At 33.6% G+C, this 26,654-nt stretch overlaps 3 protein-coding genes across 6 annotated transcripts in view; 2 read left to right on the forward strand and 1 right to left on the reverse strand.

The window, feature by feature from the left end:
- Nucleotides 1-99: 99 nt before the first annotated feature.
- On the reverse strand, nucleotides 100-1,418 carry LOC135127011 (uncharacterized). Its single transcript, XM_064053300.1, has 2 exons — nucleotides 876-1,418; nucleotides 100-819 (listed from the first exon to the last, which is right to left on the reverse strand). The coding sequence occupies exons 1-2, from the start codon at nucleotides 920-922 to the stop codon at nucleotides 411-413; spliced, it is 456 nt and encodes a 151-aa protein (XP_063909370.1). The 5' UTR covers nucleotides 923-1,418; the 3' UTR covers nucleotides 100-410.
- Nucleotides 1,419-1,487: 69 nt separating this feature from the next.
- LOC135127008 (protein DPCD) lies at nucleotides 1,488-2,516 on the forward strand. Its single transcript, XM_064053298.1, has 3 exons — nucleotides 1,488-1,986; nucleotides 2,043-2,279; nucleotides 2,337-2,516. Exons 1-3 carry the CDS (start codon nucleotides 1,726-1,728, stop codon nucleotides 2,439-2,441), a joined length of 603 nt encoding a protein of 200 aa, XP_063909368.1. The 5' UTR covers nucleotides 1,488-1,725; the 3' UTR covers nucleotides 2,442-2,516.
- Nucleotides 2,517-2,579: 63 nt separating this feature from the next.
- LOC135127007 (RNA/RNP complex-1-interacting phosphatase-like) overlaps nucleotides 2,580-26,654 on the forward strand; it is a 92,486-nt gene continuing 68,411 nt past the window's right edge. The window contains exons 1-2 of one of the 4 annotated variants that reach the window (XM_064053297.1): nucleotides 2,580-2,746; nucleotides 7,741-7,816. In XM_064053297.1, coding sequence (XP_063909367.1) covers nucleotides 2,715-2,746; nucleotides 7,741-7,816 — 108 coding nt within the window. In that variant the 5' untranslated portion in view covers nucleotides 2,580-2,714. Of the gene's footprint in view, nucleotides 2,747-7,738; nucleotides 7,817-26,654 lie in introns of those variants that run through there. The other 3 variants (XM_064053295.1, XM_064053294.1, XM_064053296.1) reach the window with 3 other exon arrangements.

A 26,654-nucleotide genomic window follows, 5' to 3' on the forward strand; every position in this document is an offset into this window, starting at 1 on the left:
CATGTAAAAATTTTATAATATTATAATTTGAAATGAGAGCCAAAGTTTATATATAACAATTTAATTATTTTTAACATTACAAAAAATTATGTCTTATTATTATCGTTTAAATTAAATATGGTGAAGTTATTTCCACTAATGTTGAAATTTTCAGGCAATGTTACTTGGACTCCCATGTGTATCCTCTATAGAAGATGGTGTAGATTTTTCAAGCGGGAATGTTTTTGACAATTTGATCTATCCGCAATTGTTGATTTCCATCCCCCTGCACGCTTCAAAGTTAAAATATCCCCACCCGCTTCAACAACCATCATTGCTCCAGTTCGTCTAAATGAGTGACCTGTATACAGTGCAGGCTCTTGTAATCCTAGGTATTCAGCAATTTTCTTAGGTACTGTACCAAGAGTATGTTAACCTGCATTGAGGGCGACACATTTTCCGTTTCGATATGTCAAAAATAACCGCAGGTCCTTATTTTTCTGAGGCCGTAGAGCCGCATATTTTCGATAAATATCGCAAGGTTTAAAACTACACCCATCTTCCTTTATTGTAAACCTCCTACTTGTAAAATTTTTGGTTTCGCCTAAGGTGACAACAATACATTTGCCGAAATCTTCCACGTCATTTAAAGTGAGGGATAGAAGCTCATCACACCGACAACAACCAAATATACTAAAAATGGTGACAATTTTGGCAAGCAACCACTTCTTGTCAGGGGCTTCAGGTATAAATTTTTCCACTTGCTCCGGAAGAGTTTTAGCTTTCTTGGAAACATAGCGTTTATTTAGTTTTTTCAAAAACGCAACCACTTTGTGAAATCTGCAAACAACGAATAAAAACCTGAACAAAAAAAAAAATAGAAAGAAAAAACAAACCTGCGAACGTCAATGTTTTCTCTAACTTCCAAAAAACTCTTAATCATTGACCACTTCGACCATAATGGCGAATTAGAAATTTGCCATACCCCATTGAAACGTATTCCGTTATAGTTGATGAAGAAAAAAAAAGTTTAGTGGTAAGGACAACTAACAAGAAGTACTACAAGGTACTCAGGATTCCTGAACTAGATAGACTATATTTACAACCAGTACGAATTGCTCATAAATTCAACACGTTAATAATAACGGTGAGTACAACTCTGTCTATAAAACTTGTTTAAATTAAATTCTACATCTTGTTACAGTATAAAGAATTCGGGCTGAATTTGTTAGACAAATGATTGATATACCCTAATAAAATGTCTTCCGTGACACCAATCACGTTCTCTTTCTTTTGCCATTTTTTGAACTCAGCGCATTCGCGTTCGTATCTTGCTGATTTGCTTTCGGGGAGCAAATTTGCGGCTACATTTGCTGCTACAGCAATAATATTTTGTGGCACATTCATTTTTATAAAGTGATTTGCGTTTCCAAAGCAGTAAAAACCCTCTTACCATGCTAGTAATGTTAAATAATATTTCAATTTGGTATTAGTTGCCCCATTCCATTTAATTAACACTGACTTGGAACTATTTGTTATGGCAATCACTAATTTTAGCATTAAACGCTATTAACAACTGCTTTATGTTATGTTTTTGCCAATCCGCCGAGTCGAATTTGGCGCCCAAACAGTTGGCAACGCCGCCTTTTACATCTGATCGCGTAAACATAACCAAAAATTTGACAGTCGTGAGCTGCTATGGAAACGACATGAGTATAAAATTTTGTTTAATCAATCGTTTGAAAAATGACGGACTGGTTGAGTCAAGTTAAAAATGCCAAAAAGTCATGCATGGTACAGAACAATTTAAAAAAGGTACACTATGATTTTGGAAATGGTAGAGAGATGGTGGAAGAATATAACACTGATACAAATGTAGTCACTCGAAGAGCGTGGAAACTCAAAAATGGAATGGATGCTGAAGGAGAGTGGGACATAGAGTTGGGAGACCCCGAAGTAAATTTTAATAAAGAACAACTCCTGTTTATTAAAGAAAGTTCTACTCAGGTATGTATGAGGTTTTATTTAGTAAATTGCAATAAAACGTTTTTCAATTTTTACAGCCAGTTGTAACACGGAGAAATACACGGATAAATCTCGAATGGCGAATTAGAAATTTGCCATACCCCATTGAAACGTATTCCGTTGTAGTTGATGAAGAAAAAAAAAGTTTAGTGGTAAGGACAACTAACAAGAAGTACTATAAGGTACTCAGGATTCCTGAACTAGATAGACTATATTTACAACCAGTACAAGAAGCCGTACGAATTACACACAAATTCAACACGTTAATAATAACGGTGAGTACAATTCTGTCTATAAAACTTGGTTAAATTGAAGTGTACATTTTGTTGCAGTATAAAAAGCCCAAGCAATTACTAGAACTTGAAAAAAACGTTCTAGAGGAAGTAAACAAAATCAAGCCAAATAATTATGGAGATATGGATTGCAAACCGAGCTAAATCGTCTTCTCGACCGTACACTACATATTTCTCATATTTTGTGATCACAAAGAAATAAACAGCTGATTTAGTTTTGATTTGAGTTTGTATGTCAGTGTCCACATGTTGTAGACCTGGCAACGACGCAATGCGTATCAGTGACAGCACTGGTAACCCGTGGCAGTTGTGACGTAGCTAGTGCACGTGTTCAAGTGCCCTGTTTAGTGTAGTATTTAAAATTTTTTGTGTAGAAAAATCCTGTGATCGTGTACATAGTATGTGCCACACAACAAGATGACCAACAAAAAAAGGGGTATTCCTGAAAGGTAAAATTCCTTTTTGACAGTTGTCAAAACTTAACAGAAATAATAATATTGTCTTAGCCAACTTGCTTTCATCAAAAGTGTGTTGTTATTATTGACAAGTATGTGATTTTTGACAATATGAAGATATTATTTTTGTGTAAATAATATTGTAAAATCGTTAATTTCCTGTTTGTGCTAACACAGATTTCTATATATGTAGTAGTGTGTAGTTGCACTACATAGTAAGTACATTCGTAGTTTTCATCAAGTGAATAAAGGTAACAATGTTGCTTCTGGTGCTTGTTAATAGATGACGTCCGTGCGCAAAGAAAACTGTAATATAGAGAGAGATGTAGAGCAGTGTTATCTACTGAACCACAGTTGAATTATTGAAACTGATAAAAATGATTGCATGAGTACATCTTTTATTAACCGCAACAATTTTGAATTTCGCCAAAAGTAGCGAGATTTCTATGCAATTGTTGCACTATTAACTAACAGATGGCGCTGCAGGGCTAAATCAGAATATTAAAACATCAACCAAGAGAGGGCGCTATACGATTTAATGTGACATGTGACAATATATATCTGTTCTTCTTACTTTCCGGGTTTTTCACAGCAGACATTTTTTATTTTTATTATGGCCATCCCGTATACCTCTATGTCTAATTTTCAATTGTGTCAATTAAAAGCCGTTTGGAAGCCAAAAAATTTAGTAAAGGCTACGTTGTCTTTGGCGAATTTTTATTATCGATTGTGCGAAGTAGAGTTGTCTTAAAGTGAAAACATGAATTGAGAAACGGCAATAAGGGCATCAACTTTGCTGGATGCGTTATGTATCAAATGCCATAGGAAGACATCGTTCGACCATAAGTTGTATGGCAAAGCGAAGAAATCATATAGGTTCTTATTTTCGAAAACCTGGTCAAGGGGGATTGATTATCTGTATGCTGTAGATATACCTGTTATGCTTACAGCGTACTTAAGACGTATGAGTGCCACGATACACGATAAGGTATAGGGGGTGCATAAAGTTTTTTAATTCAATGGTTTTTTAATTTTTTTTCTGGTTTTTGTATTTCTTTGTTTTTACTTATCAACATTATTTATTTAAGTTAAACATGCCTTCATTCCATTAAAATTGTTCTCCACAACGGGGCACCAAAAAATCCACCTTCTTCCGTTTGTCAGTTCCAAACACATTTAATAGAAATATTAAAAAATGACACTCCAAAATTTTGTTACAATCTGTCGTAACCTCAAATTATAAACACACAAACACAACAAACTGTCTTTGACTGTTTCGACATTGGTACCAAGCATTCGATAAAGAAATTATTATTATTGTCGTATTATCTTTGCGTGGCACAGAGATTAAGTTCCTCTCTTTCCAGTTTCCATACTTTCTAAAAATAATAATAGATTTATTAGTTACTTTAGCAAAAACTCTTGTCCCTGGATGTCTAGGGACTTTAACAAAAGCTAGATCCAACCTCCCTTAACCCTAAACTTGTTTTCACAAATACTTGAAAGTCACTTTGAAGGAATCAAAAAAATATGGGCATCTAAATAATAAATTCGTTATATAGAATAATGTAACAATAGTAATAGTACAGAAGAGATAACACCGCCAAAATCAAAACATTAACACTTGACAATTTTGCAACAGTGTTGCCAACTGAGGAGAAAGAAATTACTGGCCAACATGGTCAAAATTGTCGATTTTTATAAGTTCTGATCCTAAACAAGAAATAAAAAATACATGTGATCTACAGAATAAGAGTTCTAAAAATATCAAATAGATAATTGCATGACTCAGTACTATTGGACTTCAGATATGGGCACATGCAAACTGCAGCGGAAAATAAAATCACGTACCAGAGATATGGATAGCAAACCGAGTTAAATCGTCTTCTGTCCTACACTACATATTTTTCATTATTTTGTGATTACGAAGAAATAAACTGCAAATTTAATTTTGATTTGAGTTTGTATGTCATTGTTTACACGTTGTAAACTTGGCAACGCCGCAATTCGATTAGTGGCAACACTGGCACCCAGTGTCAGTGGCAGCTGGCAACCAGTGTCAGTGGCAGCTGTCTATGACAGAAAGGTACACGTACTCAAATGCAAAGTATAGTGTAGAATTCAAAATTTTAACTATAAAAAAAATCTGCGATTGTGTAAATATTCTGTACTACTTAACAAGATGATCAACACAAAAATGGGTGTTCCTGAAAGGTAAAATTCTTTATTTTTGATAGATGTCAAAAATTGACAGAAACAATAATTCTGTATTAGCAATTTGTTTTGATCAATAGTGTGTTGTGCTCAGCAATTAGGTGATTTTTGACAATACGAACATACATTCGCGGCCAGAAAATTTTGGACGTTATTGTCATTCCTCTGTCATAAAATGTGAAACATCTTTAAGTATTGTAACCTTATTTTTTAGTTTTGTCATTTTTGACGTTGAAGACATGCTAACACTGGATGCGGCGTGACAAATGTGACAAATCTTTTAAACTTCAAAGTGACAATAAAGCATGGACTACATCAAAATTTTCAAAATATCAGGAAAATGACGTCCCAGATTTTCTGGCCGCGACTGTATGATTTTTTAAGTAGGACGAGATAATATTGTAAAATTGTTAATTTCATGTTCGTGCTAAATAGGTACCGCGTGAGCAAAAATGACTTGAGTCAGTTGACAGTCCTGGATTTTTAGTTCAAATTGGTCTCATAATGTTTTCAATAATTCATGGTTGTCAGCTGCCAAGATTGACAAATTGGTAACATTTTTAATTTGTAGAATATATTCAAAATATATCCTAAATTTACCCCATGTCACGATTGACGCATTCGTCACACAGTTACTTGCGTTATGCCAATATAAACGGAGGAAAAGTTCAAATTTTTGTTTAAAAAGTACTGTCAACAGACTCAGTCATCACACGGTATATAATAATGCATAGTTGCGTTACATAATTTCATGGAGTTTATATCAAATACCTAAATATATTTTCAACATATACAGGGTGATTGAAAGCATTATTTTAATGGCGAATTATATGGCAAAAATACGTAAATAAAACTAAACAGAGCATGGGGTCCCTTCTTTAAAATATTGTGATCAGAGAGTTTTAAAATTTCGTGAATGAACAAAATTACTTTCCAGGGTGGCTAATTACAATTTTTATTGTAACACCTTGGCAACAGTTCGTTCAATTTTTAGATGTTACCAAAGAAATACGTAAAAACGGCATTTCCAAAGCAACTCAGTTAGCTATTTTTGAGAAGTGATCATAGTTTTATTGTACTTTTTTTATATTTTTTCCGTATAATTCGCCATTAAAATTATACAACAGTACTTTGAATTTTACCCTGTATAAATGTTGCGGCTTATAAGCTGCCTGTCAATAGATGACGCTCATTTGTAAACAAAACTCTAGTAAAAATATGTAACGCAGTGTCATCTATTGAACGATAACTGAATTATTGTAAACGGTGAAAATTACAGTATGTCTTCTAATCATAGCAATTTTTAATTTCGCCAAAAATATCCAGATTTCTATGAAGTTGTTGCACTATTAACTAATAGATGGCGCTGAAAATATTAAAGCGTTAACAAAGAGAGGGCGCTGTACGGTTTACACCGGTAGGGAACTGGAACTAGATAGTAGGCGGTGGGACAAATAGCACAGACACATGTCTCTCCTGTCTATTTTCATAAATTTTGGTAAATTTTGATAAGAGCGTTGTTACACGTCACAGAAGTATGTACTTCGAAAATTATCACGAAAATTAATACCAAAATTTGTTCGAAATTTTGCAAAAAAAAATTCTATGTTGTATATAAAATCAGCAAAAAAAGCAGCCAAAGTTCAAATGCTAACTTGAGGACTCTTTTTCTTTGTTAATAGCACGTTATTAGTTAAGGCAGTTATAGTGTAGCAGGTAACCGTAAAATCAGTCAGATATGATATACGTAAATGTAAGTAATGAAATTAACTTGAATAACCGTTCCTAAGCTCTAAAAATTTTACGGAATCACAGTGCAGATCAGCAAGATCGGATTAAAATTTTTCAGTGTCAAGGTAAATTTCCGATATTCCCTACAGGGAAAGAGAAGAAAGAAGAGATATGGAGGAACATAACCTGTGGTCCAGATAAAGCAGGACTGAACGCGCAGTAATTTCCGCATTCTTAGTGTGGCACTCTTGGTGCATACGGTGAAATAGGTATTAGTGTCATAATAGCGACCCAATATATCTTTTGTAAAAGAGATATTAAACTTATGCGCGAAAATGAGGATAGTCGTTTACCATTTCCTGTTGCGTCCTTTGTACGTTAGTAAAGTCACCAGATATGCTGTTTCTTTGGGAAAGGGTCGTAATGGAGCAGAAGAAGAAAAAAAAAAAAAAAGAAAAAAAAGAAATTGAAACTTTTTTGTTGATTATATTTCTTGAAATTCGAAATCGAAAATCTTAGAAGACTATATTCGTATTTTATCTTATTTTACACTATTTAGCACTATTTTTCTAGTGTCAGTACATCCGTTGCTTTAATTAACAAGAAATGTTCAAAGTGACCCCCATTTTGCTTCGAGGGGATTCTCACACTTGAGAAAGTTAGGTTATGATTGACACTTGTGACAGGCGACGAGTAGTCATCCGTCATCACAACGAAGCGGCAAATTTCAAAGCTTCCTTGATGTTTTTTATTGCTTTACTGTTTAGAGTAATTTCCGATTTGAACTTCTGCTGAAAACATACATGTGATATGTATGCACAACCTGAATAAGTTTGTTCGTATAATCCTTGTAGTTCTCGCACGACTTAAACCTATTATTGATGATTAATTTGAATGAAAATGAAGCTGCTGGGAACATTAAACTTTTTATGTATTTTTGTAGGTGTTTAAAAGAAATTTGTTAATATGTCGTAGTAGGAAGCCCTGCTGTAAGACGGATGGCGCTAGTGAAGCACATACGATATGATTTAAGTTTGTTCCAGATGGGAAAAATACCTGCCAATGGGACGTCCTATCGACGGTACGCGTTTCCTACCTTTCAAGGCACCATTAAAGCCGGTGAGTATTTTAATGTGAATAATTAATTAATTTAAACGTCAAATTGTACCACTCTCGTGGTACTATAGTCTGTTGCAATTACATTGTATTTTTAACGATAAAACGAATAAACCGTGACATCAACGATCCACCATCATCGAGTTTATTAAATTTTCACCTAAAGTTATCGTCAAATATTTCAAATAGTTGATGAAATCTGAGTTATAAACTAGTCTCATCGAAAAGGAATTTTATTCTTACCGTATTTTACACGGGAATGTTTTTATTCGTCGGCGTTCGTAACCGTTATTATCAACGTAATTATAGCTAAATGTAAAGTAATGTCATAATTTGTTGGTAGTGCATTTTTATTTAAATTTTTGTGCAACCTTTAGTTTCAGTTTTATTGTTGCATTAAAATCTGCCCACGTGAAATGATCAAATTACAATGCGGATGGCGCCACGTTTTGCGGTGTCGATAATTAAATAAAGTGGGTTTCATGATGTTACAGCAACGGTGGTATTTTGCAGTGTATATGACGAACTCCGTAGAGACTTTAGTTAATTATCATAAGGACTTCCCAGGATTCTGAAACATGTATTCGTATCACTGTGTACACTGTGCAATGTAATTACGAATTTATTAGCTACAATTTCCCGTGTACTAAAATTTTTAGTAATCAGGCAAGGATTCCGCACGAAATGCTTTCGCAATAACTCAGCATTAGGCGGTTCTTGGTTTCATGCAAGTTTTGTACACTGAGATTATCTAGAAATGGAAGAAATTTAAAATTTTTATTTCATTTAAGATTCAGATGTATTAGCAATGGAGTTTACGATGTTAAGAAGGGGATTTCTGTCATAAACCTCGACAAAAATTTAGAACAGTGCTGCACAAATTGTAGGTAGTTTTTATTGATTAAAGATTTACCATATTTAACTTTTTAGGGTTGGGTGTAATTATTTTTACACTAAATTTCGCTATTAAGGAATTTCTTCTGCTGGTGCTGGAGTCTTGGTTTTTCAGTTTTTAATTATGTTGAAACACAGACTTTTAAATTTAAAGTGACTTGATGTGTGGCTTGTTTTATTTTTATATTAGACATCCATTTAATTTTAAGTCGTTCTGTTTAAGCGGATTACCATTATTCCAGATTAGTAGCGCATTAAACGAAAGTTATTCAATTTATTATGTCACCAACTAGATGATTCTTTTTTATGAGGTTGTTATTATTTTTTTACGATATATTTGGCGACCAGGATTATTGTTTTTGTTTTTTTTTAATTTGCTGTTTTAATATAGTTATTTTTTTGTTGATCTGTACTTCTAGTTTTGCTTGTATATAATAATAAAAATTATAAATAAAATTTTATAAATATGAAGTTTTATAATTTTTCAAAGAATCTGGATTTTTTTCTATCTAATGACCTAAATTTATTTACTTCAACATTTAATTTTTATATATTTTTGAAGTACTCCTTTATACCCGTAAAAATTGAATGTCCTTCAATAAATTTTCGATTTTTTTCAAAAATTTTCACCAAACGGGATACTTATTTATTGATAGAGGAAGTAGTTCATACAAATTTATTTTTGTTTTTAAATGCTATAGACTTCGAATGAGATTATTTTGTTTAAATTTATAATTTGTTGATAAAACCATTCCATTTATTAAGGACATTTGATTTAAGCCTGCTTGTAAGTACCTAAATATTTGTGAATTTATTAAAAATATTTATTTTAACACTACACTGATATCTTTATCACTGTACGATAACAGCACATCATTACTGTCAGGGACATTTGTACTGTATCTCAAGTTCGCAAACCAAATTTAATATTTTCCATAATGCAATAGCAAACTTATAACATTTATAAATGTGGAAAAAGTCAGTTGTACATCTTTTTTTCAAATTTGGACCATTATACTAAAATCTAAAAAAAGGGAAATTGAACAACCAAGAAATAGAAAAACAATGATTTGTCGTGAGCCAAGCGGGGCGGAGCTTAATTGCAAATTCCGTATTTTTCTACAAGGAGTGTCATATGAAACTACGTATATTAAGAAAAAAATGAAAATATTAACCCCGCCCACGCATCCTATCTCAATTGTGATGATTTTTGTTATTCATCGTGAGCCAAGGAGGTGGAGCTTAAAAGCTTTATTTCTCTACAAGAAATGATCATGTAAAACATGTTTTTGAATATCGTGTTGTTCAAACAATACTATGTAGTTTTCACTCTTATTAGGTTGTTTTCATTTTTTCATTGTAATGTATTAATGAATTATTTTTATTATTGCAAGTAAATTCAGTGTTCTCAAGGCCTTGAAGACCTTCATAATAAAAAATATGTTGACGATGTTATCAAGTATCGATCTATTTTTGGTCCTAGTTTTGACTATACCACATTTCTAGTATCCTCAAAATTTCTACGAGTTTTTCAAAATTAATCCGAAACATTCCTTTTCTGGCAAATTTCAAAGATTCAAGGCCAACAAAAATTTAAAGACGTTACACAAATTCCTTGAGTATTTTCAAATCCTTGAAATTGGTATTTCAAAAAATGCAAACTTCGGATTCACTTTGAAAATTAGAAAATACCAAAAGGGTGTTTAACTATGAGAAATCGTGCAATCTATACAAAAAAAGGTAAAACTGACTTCACCCACCTTCGTTTTTGAATTTCATTGGCATATTTTATTTCCCCTAGGATGAAAATTGAATTCTATTTTGGCAAGTGGTCACATCAAATTAAAAAAAACTTTTTTAATATATGTGTCTACTTTTTTGTAAAGAAATAGGGATTTTGCAGTTAAGGTCTGCCCCTTGACTCACGACGAATAGAAAAAATCATCACAATGGAGACAGGGTGGGTGGGCGGGGCTATATTTCTCATTTTAGCGACTAATTCTATTTCTGTATAAGATCCACCTTTCATTCAGAGCAGATAAAATTAATCACCGAAGTGGAGGTGGGTGGGGGGGGGGGTGTTTAAGTATATGATCTTTCTTATTTTAGAAGAAAAAAATGAGAGAACGGGTGGGTGGGCGGGGCTAAGTTTAGCTTTTTCCGAGAGAGTCCTATAGGCTGGCAATAATAGTATATTATTAACTAAGGTTGTGAAGACAGACATTCTAGACCGAGCGCAAATTAGAACCTGAGACGCGCAGCGTCGAGGGCTCTAATTTGCGCTAAGTTTAGCTTTTTCCGAGAGAGTCCTATAGGCTGGCAATAATAGTATATTATTAACTAAGGTTGTGAAGACAGACATTCTAGACCGAGCGCAAATTAGAACCTGAGACGCGCAGCGTCGAGGGCTCTAAAGCGCGAGGTCTAGAATTGGCTTCACAAACGTGGTTAATATACTATTTTTTCCACTAGTAGCCCATTTGAGGTTTGCGAATTTTCAAAATGTTTTTTCTGAAGTGCATCAATAAAAACGTGTACTCACGTCATTTTAGTAAGCTTTGGAATTTTATTATTTTTTGACAATCCAGAAATGGTCCAGAACTTTTGTTTTAATTTCCTCCATATTTCCTGTTTTTAATAAATTTTTGTGTGAAAAATGTTGTAAAGTGAACCATCATGTACCCCTCCTCATTCCGTCGTATTTACGCGACCGCGACAAATTTGGCTGAAAAAGGTATGGACCTTTTATCGTTAAAGCGACACGGGGAATGGAAATCCTCCAGCATAGCAGAAGGATACAACGACGGCTCGATCTTCAATTAAAAAAAAATCGCCGAAATCGTCCAAAGCTCTTCTACGGCAAATCAAGTCAAACCAAATCGGAACCATGATTCAGTTTCAGTACCGTAAACTTCATTTTCACTCCCATCAACTTCATCAACGTTGTTTCACCAATTTATCCTCAATTTATAATCAATTCAGGGTTTGGAAATCATTCCAGGGCATAATTTAAAAGCAAATTTTCCAAAATGATCGTTTTCAGGTTATGTCTCAGTTTTTCTGACAGTTGTGGACAGTTGTCACATTAGGTGGCCAACTTCACGTTTACATTATTGACCAAGGTTCACAATTTTCCAAATTACAGACCTCTAGACAAGTCGACAATTAGCCATTGTAATGCTACTAGTGGAAAAATACATTTTCTTGTAGATATCAAACCACAGAATGTTTCTATAATAACCAACATGAAAGTTGCCAGTTTTTATTTCTTTGTATCTGTTCTAAACGGTATAGTTTTTGTCAAACGGTGAAAATCCAATTTTCTCCAACTCCCTTTAAAAAAGTAAAAAATAAAGACAAAGATTAAGCCCCACCTTTCCATGACGATCTCAATCGTGATGAATTTTTCATTCGTTGTCTGACCGAGAGGCGGAGCGTAATTGCAAAATCAATATTTCCCTAAAAAAATTACCATTTTAAACATGTTTTAAGTTTCTTGTTATGAAAAGAAGACTACGTATATTAAGAAAAAAAAAGCAAAATATACGCCCCGCCCACCCGCCCGGTCTCAGTTGCGGTGATTTTTTATTCGCCGTGACCCCGGGGACGAAGCTTAATTGCAAAATCTTTGTTTCTCTACAAGAATTTACCATTATGAAACATCTTTTGGGAGAGGGGGTTACACAGTCTCCTTTTTCTCAAAATGGTCTATTTGTAGTAATACGATAATATCTACTTAAGACATATTTTGGTGAAAAATTCATCGCAATGGACACTGGGGCTTAATTTTTGACTTTTTTTTTCTTAAAGTATATGGTTTTCTTTCAACATGATACTTAAAAATATGTTTCACGTGGTAGTTCCTTGTAGAGAAATAAGCATTTTGCAATTAAGCTCCTCCCTTCGGCTCACAACGAATAAAAAAGTTATCACAATTAAGATGAGGGTGGGTGGGCGGGGTTTGTATTTTACCTTTTTTTCTTAATGTATGCACATAGTTTTCTTTTGGCGACAAGAAACTGAAAAGATGTTTAAATAGGCAAATTTGTAGAGAACTGTGGGGGATAAAATTTATCATTTTAAACATGTTTTCAGTTTCTTGTTGTGAAGAGAAGACTATGTATATTAAGAATAAAAAACAATATAAAATATAAGCAACGCCCATCGTGAGCGAAGGGGGTGGTGCTTAAAATCCTTACTTCTCTACAAGAAATTATCATGTAAAACATGTTTTTGAGTATAGTGGTGTTCAGAGAATGCTATGTATTTTAAGTAAAAAATAAAGCCAAAGATTAAGATTTGTTAAATTTTGTAAACTGTGCATATAATTCTCGAACAAGATTGTAAATATTCAGCATTTACGACTCTTATATACTCTTCTGGGGTGTATTCCAGTAAACAGTCAAAAATCTATTTTTTTTATTTTCATTTCTTGTTTCTGCTGTGACGTTTTATTGGTGTATTCCTCCCAAACTATTTCTGCTCTACATATTCTTTAAGTAATGAAATAGACGACAAACTTTGTGAAATATTTGTATATCTGATAAAGTCTTCAAGTTCTAATACAAATTAGAGAAATCTCGATTAATCAAAAAGTCTTCTAAAAAGTGCTACATTTAGGGTAGATATGTTTTTATTTGTCTTCCATTTCTTGGTTAATTCTTTTTTTGTGGCTGGCGAATGATTCCCACCGTATATTTTGTTCCAAATATTATTTTGACGTGTTTAGTGTGCTATAATTCCTTCCCAGAAGAACTGTTACAGTCGAACAAGATCTGTTGTTTCGGAATCAGCAGGCCTTTTTATCTTATTTACAGATAAGGCGAAATAGTTGGCGCTTATTAATTTTGATGGCATTATAATTATCACTGGCGCAGTCTCGTTTGATTCAACTATTTATTTGCTTGTCGATGATAATTATGGTAGAGGTGCTCAAGAGTAACTACGTTCTTTATTTAATGAGTAGCCGCATTATAGCGGGCGGGTTTTGCACATATAAATTACTAGAAATAATTGTGAGACTTCTATCAACGTTAAGGTGAACTGAAGAATTAATCGGTCGATTCGGAGCCTTGAAAGATTAAACTGTTGTAAACGTGTGAAGCAAAATAAATCATGTATAAGTAGAATGCAATTAATTTTTTTTTTGTGTTTTATTGTGATTATTTTTTTGTAAATCTGTTGAACATTGCTTGAGGGGTTTACTAATCTAGCTGCATAATCATCACTAATTAGATATTCAAACAATAATAAGGTAATTATATTGAAAGGTAATACGACGCCAGCACATCGAAACCTTTAATTATACATAAATCAAGGGGTGGCGTTACAGTAAATCTATTTTACGGTAAATAACTATTCAAATTTAAATAATGAATTTTTAAACCACTATCTGATGTAATATGATAATCAGGTCGGAACAAACAAGATGTTATAATTAAAATGTTTTGATGCTATTTAATCCACTATTACAGATAGAGTTCATGGATCAACGTGCTCAGGCATTTTCCGTGCTGGTGCATCGTAATTAAATAAAAATCTCGCCTATGGAGAATCTATTAATTCTAAAACTATTCTCACATACAATAAACTGGTGTCCTTTTATTGATCGTTTGTAAGCGCTTTGAATGACTTTTAAGTGCTCGAAATAAAATGTTATTGAGATAGCTTTCGTTTTAACAAATTCACTATACCTAACATATGTTACCTTTAATTAGGCATGTCCATGTATGTTGTATTCGAAACAAATGACGCTGATAATAATAATAATTCTTCAAATGGCAATAAAGTCTGCGGTTCGGGGAGAAAGCATTTCGAAATCGTGCCAGCAGTTCCATAATTGACTCACTGCGTGGGAACATGTAGATGGCGTTGTCATTGTTACCAACGCGTAAAGGAGGTTTTGCTACCCTAGGGCGCTAAATTACTTTAACAACCAAGAATTATCAACTTAAACGTCGCTACTGCTACTAGAATAAGTTGATTTTAGTTTTGGTAATGTGCAAAGTGTGACTTGGCTTTGTCAAAGATAAAAAGTATAAATGTGTTGGTATTTAAATGCAAATGTATATGATTTATTTTTTGTTTACTAAATTAAAATACATGGCATTGACGTGCATAATTAGTTAATTTGTAACTAGTTTTAAAACTATCATTGCTAAATTCGTTTTGCAAATGTGATAACAATGTTGACGATGTTTTTTTTTTATGTCGATCAGAGAGTTTTAATGTCAGCACATCTGTGTTGTTTTTTCTTTACTTCGTGTGATATTAAAGTAAGAAAATCTACCGGTTTATACAGGGTGAGGCATTAAGCGCGCGCTCCTCGATTTCTCGTCAACTGTTAGAGATAGAAAACAAGTGTGGGATGTGACTTTTTTTAACAAAACAACTGTATATTTTTAGATGCACTAAGTAGCCTTTTCTTCGGCTGTATAGCATATTTTATTTTTGGAATTTCCAATGCAACCTTGAGACTTTTTTCAGTTTTTTGATTTTTTTTATCACAATAGTGTTATTTTACATCTGTGGTTCAATATTTATGGATATTAAAAAAAGTATGCACTACGGATAGATAATAGAAAATAAATTTTATTTATTGGTATTGCAAAACTTTGTAAAAAAAAATCTAAAATGTTATAATTTTCAAATAGCCGCATCACAATTTTTTCACGTAGAACACCCAATATTTTATTAGAATAACAGGATGTAAGAGAGACAAACCAGACTACGATAATTCCCTAGAGGAGGAAAGACAGATTTTTTAAAAAAGCAAAATAGTGCCAAGAACAGCAACTACAAAGCAGAGCAGTAGAACATGGACATGGACGAAATAAAAGAATTAATTAAAAAATATTAAAGATAAAGAATCGGGAAGACAAGCTGAACATACTACAGAAAAAAAAAAACTCAGTAACACAAAAGAAGGAAGAGTAATTAATATACATAGAGTTGGCGCTTAGATTAAAGAAAAGGAGTATACAGAAAAAATTAAGAAATACAGCAAACGAAGAAAGAGGTAAAGAAAGAAAAGAATAACAGTCAAGGCACAATATCAGAAATTAGAAATAGATAGAAGAACAATGAATTGGGATGACACAAGAACAAACTGACAAAGGCCATGGATAAAGGCACGAACAAAGTTCGGAAGAACTAACAAACAAATCAGAGAGGAATAAAAAAGTATGAGTAACAGACATGACGAAAGAAAACGGTCAAGAACCTGAAAAAACTGCGTGTAGAGATACAAAGAAAAAGAAAGGGGGAAAAGAATAAAAAAGTACATACAAGAGGTGGGGCAGAGAAGGAAAAATAGAAAATAAAATTGCAATATGGTACACAGGAGTACAGAAACATGGACCAGGAGGCATAGTTTTCTTGGTGAGGGGAAAGTTAAGAGAAAAAATATTGAATTTAAACCGATAAATAAAATGATAATACATAAGGATAGAAAGTAAACCGAGAAAGGTATCCATAATAAATATATATATGCACCCATCGAGACCAGCGATGACAAAATAAAACAGCAATTTTATGACATGTTAGAAGAAAATTTAGAAAGACAGGATGTATTAATAAGAATAATAGGAAACTTCAGGGCACAAGTTGGCAAAGAGAGCGGTTTTCAGGAGGTAGCGATAAATGATTAAGCTCTTATACAGGAGCAAATATAGAGTCAGATCATATCTTTGTTATAACCAAGTGTAAAACTAAAACAAAGGCAACGAAAAGCAAGAACACACAGAAAAAATGGAACGTTGACAAACTGGAGAAAGAAGAGACGCAAATAAAGGTTGAAAAGGAAGTACAGAAAAAAAGAAGAACAAAAAATTAAGGAACAATGGGTAAATTGGTAGAATCCGAAATATAAGAAGAAATAAATGGTTTGATACACGATTGAGGCAAGACTATAATGGCTAGGGTCGGCAAGGAAAGAAGAGCACGAAATATACAGACAAGAAAGGTAAAAAGCAAAAAAATGTGAAACAGGAAAAAAATAGGATGTTATGGAGTAAATAGAAACAGAAAATAAAAAACATAACACAAAACCACTAGGTATATAGTTTTTGGTAGAAACTTTCTTCTCAGTTTTCAATGTTTTAAAATTTCTTAAAAATTTTAAGGTTCCAATCGTTTTTAAAGTTCTCAAAGTTTTTAAAGTTTTTGAAACGTTAAACTCAAAGGTGTCAAATTTTTCAAAATTCTTGAAAAGTTTTCGAAGTTCTCAAAGATCACAGACATCTGAAAGTTTTAAAGTTCTTAAAGGTTTTAACACTTTTAAAGTCATAAAGGTTTGAAGTTCTCAAGGGTATCAGAATTCTCAGAGAGAAACTCTTAAAGTCTTAAAATTCTCAAAGCTTTCGAAATTCTCGAAATTTTCGAAGATCTCAAAGTTGTCACAGATTCAATGAAGGAAAAGGGACGAAAAGGACGAAAAAGGACGAAAAGGAAGAAAAAGGACGAAAAAGAAGAATAAGGACGAAAAAGGAAAAAAAGGACGAAAAGAAAGAAAAAGGACGAAAAGGAGGAGAAAGAACGAAAAAGGACGAAAAGGACGAAAAGTACGAAAAGGACGAAAAGGTCGAAAGGGATGTAAAGAACGGAAAAGAACGAAAAGGACGAAAAGGAGGAAAAAGGACGAAAAGGACCAAAAGGTCGAAAAGGAGGAAAAAGGACGAAAAGGACGAAAAAGGAGGAAAAGGAGGAAAAAGGACGAAAAGGAGGACAAAGGACGAAAAAGGACGAAAAAGAACGATAAGGACGAAAGGTAGGTAGAAGGCAAAAAAATGTTAAAAAGGTAAACAAAATATAGGATGTTATGGAGTAAATAGAGTTTTTGGTAGAAACTTTCTCAATGTGATAATTTAAGCAAAGATTTGTTACGCCAAAGTAAAGAACAACACATTTTTCTTTGTTAATTAGGCTTAACCAGAGTTCACACCGTTGTAGCACCATGTTTAAGTAATCAGCGATGCCATCACGGTTACTGTTAGGGTTGTTAAATATCTTAAGATTGTAAGCGTATAAAGCATGGTCAGACTTTAATGATATGTATAATACAAATAGAACATGGTGGAGAACGGATCCCTGTGGCACACCATCAGATTTGACGGGATAGATATTAAAAAAGGATTCTTTTCACTAGCAGTCATGAAGTATGCAAATGTCGACTTATTTAGAGGTAGCAAAGTTCAACTTTTGCGACCAAGGTTCAAAAAGAAGATTGAGGTTATGTACGAAATACTTGATGTGATTATTTCTTAAAAAATTAATAAATGTGTGCTACTAACATTACTTGAGTATATTGTTACTTGGTAGACGGTGGAAGAGAGAATTATTAATTCAGGGACAAGTGTAAATGGTTTTCTTTGTGTTGGAGATTTAGATTAAGTTTAATTAGAAATCAAAACAAAATAATGTTGCGTAAAAAATTGAACGTTTATTTTTTTCAATTTATTGTCTTGTGGTTTCTACTAGCGAAAAAATAGTATATTGACCACTATAATATACTATTCCAACTTTGACAAAAAAAATTCGATCGGATAGAAACGCGGATATCCATTTTAAAATATAACCTCTAATCCCCTTTGTGATGAGGGACCTTGTCAAAGGCTTTCTGAAAATTATGTAAATAACGTCAACAGATAATTTGAAGACCTATACAAAGAGGAGATAAGACACCGAGAAGATGTAACATGTAGAGGAAGAATATAAAGAACTTACTCTGCAGAAATAATAGAAACTATTGAAATAATAAAAAATGGAAAAGCAGCAGGATGTGATGATATGTGTGGAGAATTCATAACACATCGAAGAGAAGCACCGAACAAAAAACTTTACGAACTAATACGAACCATAGGAAAAGAAGAAAAATGTCAAAAAAGTGGAACATGGGAACAACAGTACCTACACCAAAGCAAGAGTTTCATACATTGTGCAAAAAATATAGAAGCATTACCTTGGCAAACGTAGCATCTAAAATGATAGGAGTGATAAAAGACGAGAAAAGTCAACGTCCATACAGACAGACAACGGAAAAGAACTACGAATATAACATGAAAGTACATCTATTGTTCTTAGATTTTAAACAAGCTTTTGAAGTTAAATATCAAGTACCTAGAGCTCAAAATAATAAATAGTTTACGTTACGTTATTTTGTACAGAGTTTTTATAAATGATTCTTTTCTGAATTAGTTTTATTTTTTATAAGATATGAAGAATTGTACAGATGCTTGAGGCCTTGGGCATTTAGTAAAATCCGCATAAAGTAATAGGCGGCATATGCCTATGACCTACTTCGACCCGGTAATCATTTATTATTTGTCAAATAGTTTAACGGATCGCTCACTTCATTTTTTTCAAAATTGATGATAAATTTGATTTTATTAATATTTAATTTTCAACAGTTTTTCAATTATTTCAACCAAGAAAACGACAGGAGTTTCGAAATTTGTGTTGAATACACATTTTGATAAGACCAACTTATTTAATAACGATTTCGTGCTGAGAACAGTTCAAAATAATAGAAGTCTACAAACTTCATTCCTATAGATTCGTTATTTTAAAATTAACGACCCTGAATCTTTTCTTTAATACTTTGGCTATATTTTAAATGTCAGTTACATTAATTAGTAAGAACCGGAACAGCTCGTAAAGACCTACTACTGCCTATTATAGTTCTATTCTTGTTTCGTATATTGCAGTTGCTATTCGTTTTGCACTTACTAGAGATCCAAGAATCGAAATCCGTATCGCTAATCACTAGGTGCGAGTTTAAATTTACTTTCAATCGCCTGAATAAGTTTCACTTCGCAGATTTTGACAGTCATGCCATTGTCATGTTTATGAGCGAAACCTCGTTACAAATTGATTCGTCTAGACTGGAAGCGCTTCGAAAAACTTTACGCAATGTCCGTGATTTGTCGATACGAATAGATGTCCGTCTTATTCGCGTGCTGGCGGCGCCGGGTACCGTGGGCGAAGAGAACTCCAGTCTATCGCCATCGCGTCTCACACGCTTTCTGGCGCCTGAACAACCAACTGTTTGTGAAACTACGTATTATTTGCATCTTGGGACATTAACGAGATTGTGGATGGTATCGGAGCGAAAACTAATTAGACGAAGGATAAATTTGCGAGCTACCGCCAAAATGCGGATGCTTGGTAAAAGCGCTTGAGAATTCCTGCTAGCGGCACGAAACGGGGTCATGATAACTACTACTCCTACTACCGGTGTATTATACGATGAGTTTGAAGATAATTCTTTAAATTATAATAAATAAGATGCCGTGTAATGGGTTCTAAGTTTGAAATGCACATTAACTGCCATATGTTTGTTATTAGTTCCAAATTTGTTAAGATCGTTTAATCTTTCATCAGGTATGTAATCGTAATGATTCGTCAAGCTTAAAAGTAGTTGTGAGAAAATAAGTTTCGTGTGGTTTAAGTACCCAAAAAGTCGGTTGGCTAAAATCGTTTGGTGGAGGTGAAATTGTTGGTGACGTGATTTCTCCATTGTAAACATTTATCAAAATTTAGTTTATAATGTTTTCTGATAGATTTGTGGTGTCTTTTTTCCCTCATTATTTGCTTGGGGTGCTTATCGCGATTGAGAGCTTTGGTGACATTCCGACGCCCCTGAACTATCATCTGACACCTTGGGCGGTGACCGGATCAAAATTCACCAGTTAGTTATGTTTAGTATTTCTTTTTTCAGAATTGAAGTTATAAACCTTCGGCTCGTAATACTACACAGCAACACTCCAATAATAATAATCAAGCCATGACGCCGTGTTCGAGAAGCTTATTACAACAAATTTCACGTACTTTTTACTTGATTTAGTTTTTACAATGTTGTATGACAGTAATTTGGAATTTGAGGTTGCTGTATTAGTATGAACAATCCAATGAGATTGTGGTCATAAATTGAATTAATCGTTTCAATTTTCCATTGAAATAAATCACACAGACGTGATTCATTTATAAAGATTGCATTGTTTCAATGCAAAGCATGCTGTTAGGACTGACGTGCCGCAAACAACGCAGTTAACGCTTTTTTGTTTTCATAGGATACATACCCAGTATTAAATAAAACGCATTTTTTTAAATTTAATAATAATCTTAAGATAATTTCACTTCAATGTAAATACACTCATCAGATAAAAGAGAAGGTGGCTCTTTATCCTCGGATTTTCCACGGTAATTTATCAGCTACAGTTTGAAAGCCATTAATGTTAAAATGATTTGCTTTGGTAATGTTTCCCATGCAAATATTATAGATAAAGTAATGATTACTGTTCCAAAAAACACAAGATCCACGAAAAACAGTATCTGGAAGCAATTTGAGACATTCTATAGGAAAGACGTTCTGAATTTTACTCAATTTACCTCCGTCAGACAATTGTGGGGAGTCAGTGGGGTTAATCGAGTATAATCCCATTTTTGCTAAAACCGCATAAGGTGGGGCGAAGAAATATTTGAACAGCAAGTGGTTGATCTAAAACAAACATGATGAAACTATTTGTCCCTCCAAATTATTATTCAATAAACTCATGGACAAAAGAAACAAAAATATAACAACAGATTGTCTATTCCTAACCCCAAATCCGTTTTGGAAAAACGATAAGGATAACTCTAAGTTTAGTACAAGAAGGTGTCACAAGGCCCATTGGACTTGATATCAAAGCGATCAAACTCACGAATCATTCCAATCGGACAAGTGCGGTTTGAGGACAATTCCATCAAGATGGTATGCATACTTTGGATTGTTGGATCCCAACTGAAGTACCAGACATTTGTCAGCGTTAATAGGCATTTACGAAACTGCACTCCAATAAGACAGACGATTGACATTGGTTTAAAGGGTCTGATGGGCATGAGTCGGATTGCTATAGAATTTCAAATCGTCAGCATAGAAGGAAGATTTAGTCGTGAGTGTGAAATAATGAGAGATCAGAGACAAATTTTAGGAATAGGATGGAACCCAATGCGGCTCCCTGTGGAACCCACTTACAGGTGCTTTAGTAGAAGATAAAGATTTTTCACTTTCACTTGGAAAGATCTGATATTTGGTAACTAGAGAGCCAGAGGTAAAGCTTTAGCGAAGTCTACATGTATGATGTCTACAGGATCGTGATTTTTAAGTGAAAAAGTTCAGCCGTTAATGCATGGAGTAGATTGGTGGAAATCGATCTTCCAGGGGTAAAGCTATGCTGGTTAGGGGGAATAATATTATTTCGAAGTAGAAACGGTGTGTGTTGCTTATCTATAATGAACTACATAATTTTCGATACCACGTTTAATAGACTGATTGGACGGTAGTTATTGGGGTCCAGTTTATTTCCTTTCTTGAATATCGGGACCACTAGTGCTTTCAACCAGATATCGGGAAGGGCATGAGTTTGAAATGAGTTTTGCATGATCATGGTTAGGGACAAAGCGAGTGAGTGAGCGCAGCGTTTCAGTAGAAAAGGAGATATACCAACGATTCCGGAGGCTGATCATGAGTTGAAAGTGAGGAAAATCGAACGGCTTGCTCCCAGTCAACAGATGCCAGTTATTGATCTAATTTGGAATAGTTGATAACTTTCTTATGCTTGAGAATTGTGTTACTTTTATGGATGGTTTGTACGGAAGTTCCGATCACAGCATGATCAGAATTACCAATTGAAGGTAGGATTTCGTGTTCAGTTACCAGCTGGAAAGGGTTAGTAAGAAGTAGGTCCGAAGTGGAAGGAGATTGATTAAGCCTGAACCTAGTGTGCTCCGTTATCAATTGCTCTAAGTTGGAGTTGTTTAAAAACTTGAACTAGCCCGGTCGATGTCTGAGTAATTGAAGTCGCTAAAAATGACTAGGTTGAAATTATTGTGACTCATTTGAAGAAGTTTCTCAAATAATAAATTATCGTTTTCTTTCAGGCTGTAGTGAGGTCTATATAAATACACCAAAGAAAACTGGATGTGACTGGACGAAAAATTGAGGTGTAACAAGTCAAGGTTACGATATTATTGAGAACTTTGTAAATTTGGAGTTTTTGATATAAATACATCCTTCAATTCTATTCACCTAATCGCATCTGTAGATGGAATAGCTAGGTACTGATAAAAATAATAATAAAAAATTACAGAACATCCGATTTCTTCTTCAGTTGGCTTTTATTTCCAATTTGATGCTACACATCACGCAAATTTAATATCAAATTTGGGATACGAGGGATCATCTAGTTCACCAGTAACTCAAAATAATATTTTAACAATTCGTTCCAATTCATGTTTAAGTCCGAAAATAATCCATAGTAATTGTGTTTTCAATATGGTTAAAATCTTTGTTTTTACGTTTGATTAAAGAAAAATGTTTTAAATTTTCTATTTTTCAGAGCTGTCATGAAATTATCTCATTGAATTAAATTCAATCAATTTGATTTTTGGCAATTTGACCCCTAGGGTGTCTCGAGATTTTGACCGTAGTTTTTCCCATCAAATTGCCAGAGAAATCGATTTCGTTGAAAATATTTTTTTTGCGTAATTCCAGTCTATTTAAAAAAAAGTTTTTTGGGTACAAATAAGTCTTGCACCAATAATTCCAACCTACGAAGGGATTGGTCGAAAACTGAACGAAAACACAATAACTAGCACTGATATGTTTGATTATCATATGATAGTTTTTACAAATAATGATTGAAATATTAAACGTTCAATAAAGCATATCGACTAGTACTGGAATTATGTATGTTTAATATATTTTTGAATAATATGACGTTATGACCATTTGCTGACTATTGGCTAAGAAAAGTCTTGCAGTTGAGTCATTTTCTGTGTTGTTATATTTTCCTTAGTTTGGTTATTGTTTTATATCTTTTTGAGTATAAAAAAGTAGGTCTTCCGTTTCCACCTATCGATCGTCTGTTCTGTCGCCATCTGTCTGTTTGTTTGGAAAGTAAATTTTACGTTAATTTTATAAAATCACATACTTCTACACCTGTTTTTCCAATTTTCTTATCTTTATTTGAGAGTGAATGAAAACTTTCAGGGTGTGTTTTGGGACAGAAGCAAAATTTTCATCTCGAGAAAGTTATGTGTATGAAGGGGTGTATGAATCCCGCTCTGTTTATTTCTGCTGAAGTTATTTATTTTTTTAAGGCACTCAGTTATGTGATAAAATAATTTCTTGAGATTGGTAGCATTAAGAGGAAATCAGGAAGTCGCACTGTATTATTTCTGTTTGTTTATTGTAAATGTAATAAATTTTGTAATTATTGTATATAATATACAATTACTGGTATTATACATGTCTACCATGCACTATTCTACGAATTGAAAGAAGTATTATTTTAATATATTCTACTGCTGTCATCTTTGAACCCGAAACTCATTTACCCCAGGGTAAAGCAGTGTATTTACATTTCGAGCATTTTATAAATATCATGAAATGAGTAAACTAGATAAACGTTCATTTGGTTTGAAACGCTGACACACGTGCGCTGCGCGCACGATAGGTTCACGATAATGTTATTCTTTTTCGTTGTGCCTTAGTCTCAGATTTCACAAAAATGGCAGAACTAGTAACATATGAACAAAAAAAGCTTTTATTTTCAGCGTTTAATAAAAGTATGCATATAATACAGTTTTATCACCTTATATGTAATTTTTGTCCCAAACGATGTTAAAAGACAAAATTCTGCAAATATAGCAATATATCAAGTATATTTCATCATAATTTCAAATATGGTTGTTTAACTTTTGGTTGCCTTTTCCTTTTTAATTTCTCGGTAGCTTCGCTCCGATACAATATTGTCTTTTTGTTTTTAATTGTGACAAGTAATATTTGATATTGTGCAGTCTGTATTTTGCTGACCCACAATACTGTATCGATCTGTTATCTATAAAAATACGGATCAGTTGAAGTTACGGTAAAAGAGCAGCAAAAGAAGTTCGGAGGAGAAAATCCATAAATTCACGCGGCTTGACAGTTTGATAAAATACTTATTTACGATAATAATGTAATGTGATATCCCGAGTCTGCACATGGATATTGGATGTGAATTTATTCGTTGCCACGAGACATTTTTACACCTCGTGTTGCATCTATCTAAATAATTATACGCTATTTGTCGAGACCATAATACATTCTAGTATTTACTACCTACTCGAAAAACCAGTTGTAATTATTTACTATTGTGTATAATGGATCGTTCGCAAGTTTGCTTGCATGCGCCATGGACGTTGCCAATATGTAACTGATCGAAGACTTATCAATCGGTCGTCTTTTTTGGCATTGTTACGCAGCTCGATTAGCTAGGGCCTAATAACTCGTTAAAATGGGATCAGGTTTCTTGTGATGTCGTCGGGTAATTGGTAATGTCTTCTTACCGAGTGTCCGAATGAAATGTGGCGCTGCTGCAGCGTATTGTTTTTAAATTATGAATATTGAAGAGGTGCATTGAATGGTGGTTATAAGCCGGTCCATGTGGGGGATCTGCCAGCTCTAGTGAACCATTATAAAGGATCGCCCATAAAAGAGACAGCTAATTAAAGAGAGGAATGTCGGAATGATGGAGTTCTCTGCGAGCGGCTCACAAGCCACACCACTGTCCACCGACTGCTCGATATTCATTTTATCTAACCACCAGAACAATCAACCAATACGAGTTTTATAGGTACCCGCTATACCTTGTAAGTTGTACATCAATACTGTCAGAGTCGTGTTTCGGATAATATACTGGGGATATTTAAAGAAGCGTTTACGGATTAACATGTGTCTGTTAGTTCAGATGACAGGGAAGAACATCCTGGGAATTCTTCTGCAAAACTTATTGCGTTATTTTGATCAATCAATCCGATCTGATTTCATGCATTCTCGACGTTTCACAGCTTATGGAATATTTTCATCGTTCTGATATCGTCTGCTTATTTTACTTGCTACTGTGAAATTGCAGTGTGCTAACTACATTTTGTTGGGTTATCCCCATCAAAAAACTATGACGTATTTTAAGATTTTACCAAGTAAATTTCGATTGAAATTTATGTTGTGGCATGCTATTTTCTCTGTGGTTTATTGATGGTTTAATAAACATGTGTATTATTTCCAGAGTGTTGTAATAGGGTCCATCCGGCGACCGGTTACTTTCATGATTTCTCGACGTTTCATAACCTCTATAGTAGGAAAAAATAAATCTCTCGTTTCCATCACTCAAATTTTGTTGTCAAATTTTATCGCTATTTTGAGAATGAATGGTAAACATCTAACCAAAATTATTTATTGTTTAAGTATGAATCTGTAATTAATTCGTGTATACATATGTATGTATACAATTAAAGTAGTATTCTTTTAAATTCTGTTGTTTCTGAAGCTCAAATAACGTCGTAATTGGTTGTGCGTCCAAGGCGAGGACAGCTCGATGCAAATAAATTTTTTTGTAGGTGATGGGTAGAGTATAATTTGTAGTGATAAATATTTTAATTCTCTGTGGGCGAAAAATACTCATTCCTGTCCCACTGGCCATGATCTAAAATTCTTGAATAATTATAACTTTTTTTTGATGTTTCATTAAGTTATGTTGCAGAATAAATCATCATGATGTATAAGTTTAATACACAAAACTTCCACTCACAATGAAATAAAACTGGTCATTTCAACACATAAATATTATTAATTTTGGGACTCCCCTAAGATGACGTTGTTCTCTTTTGCAAAAAGTGTTATCGTCGCGAATATTTTTAATTTTATAATTATAAGAAATGCTATAAACGTAACCAGTTATGAAAAGCTTCATTTTGTGTCTCTGAACTAATTTTTGTCAAATATTATATGCATGTTAGGAATATTGTGTAGATGACGCCACTGCAAAATTTTGCATGGTAAGTGCTATTTAAATTTTATAAAATAACATATTTGTGATTTAGAAATCCATTTTGAGTGTTGTCCAAACAAATACAACTTCGAAAATTA

This window comes from Zophobas morio, unplaced genomic scaffold (genome assembly GCF_036711695.1).
Source record: "Zophobas morio isolate AGI-343-1 ecotype UQ-CSIRO unplaced genomic scaffold, CSIRO_AGI_Zmor_V1 ptg000011l, whole genome shotgun sequence".
NCBI classification, from domain to species: domain Eukaryota; kingdom Metazoa; phylum Arthropoda; class Insecta; order Coleoptera; family Tenebrionidae; genus Zophobas; species Zophobas morio.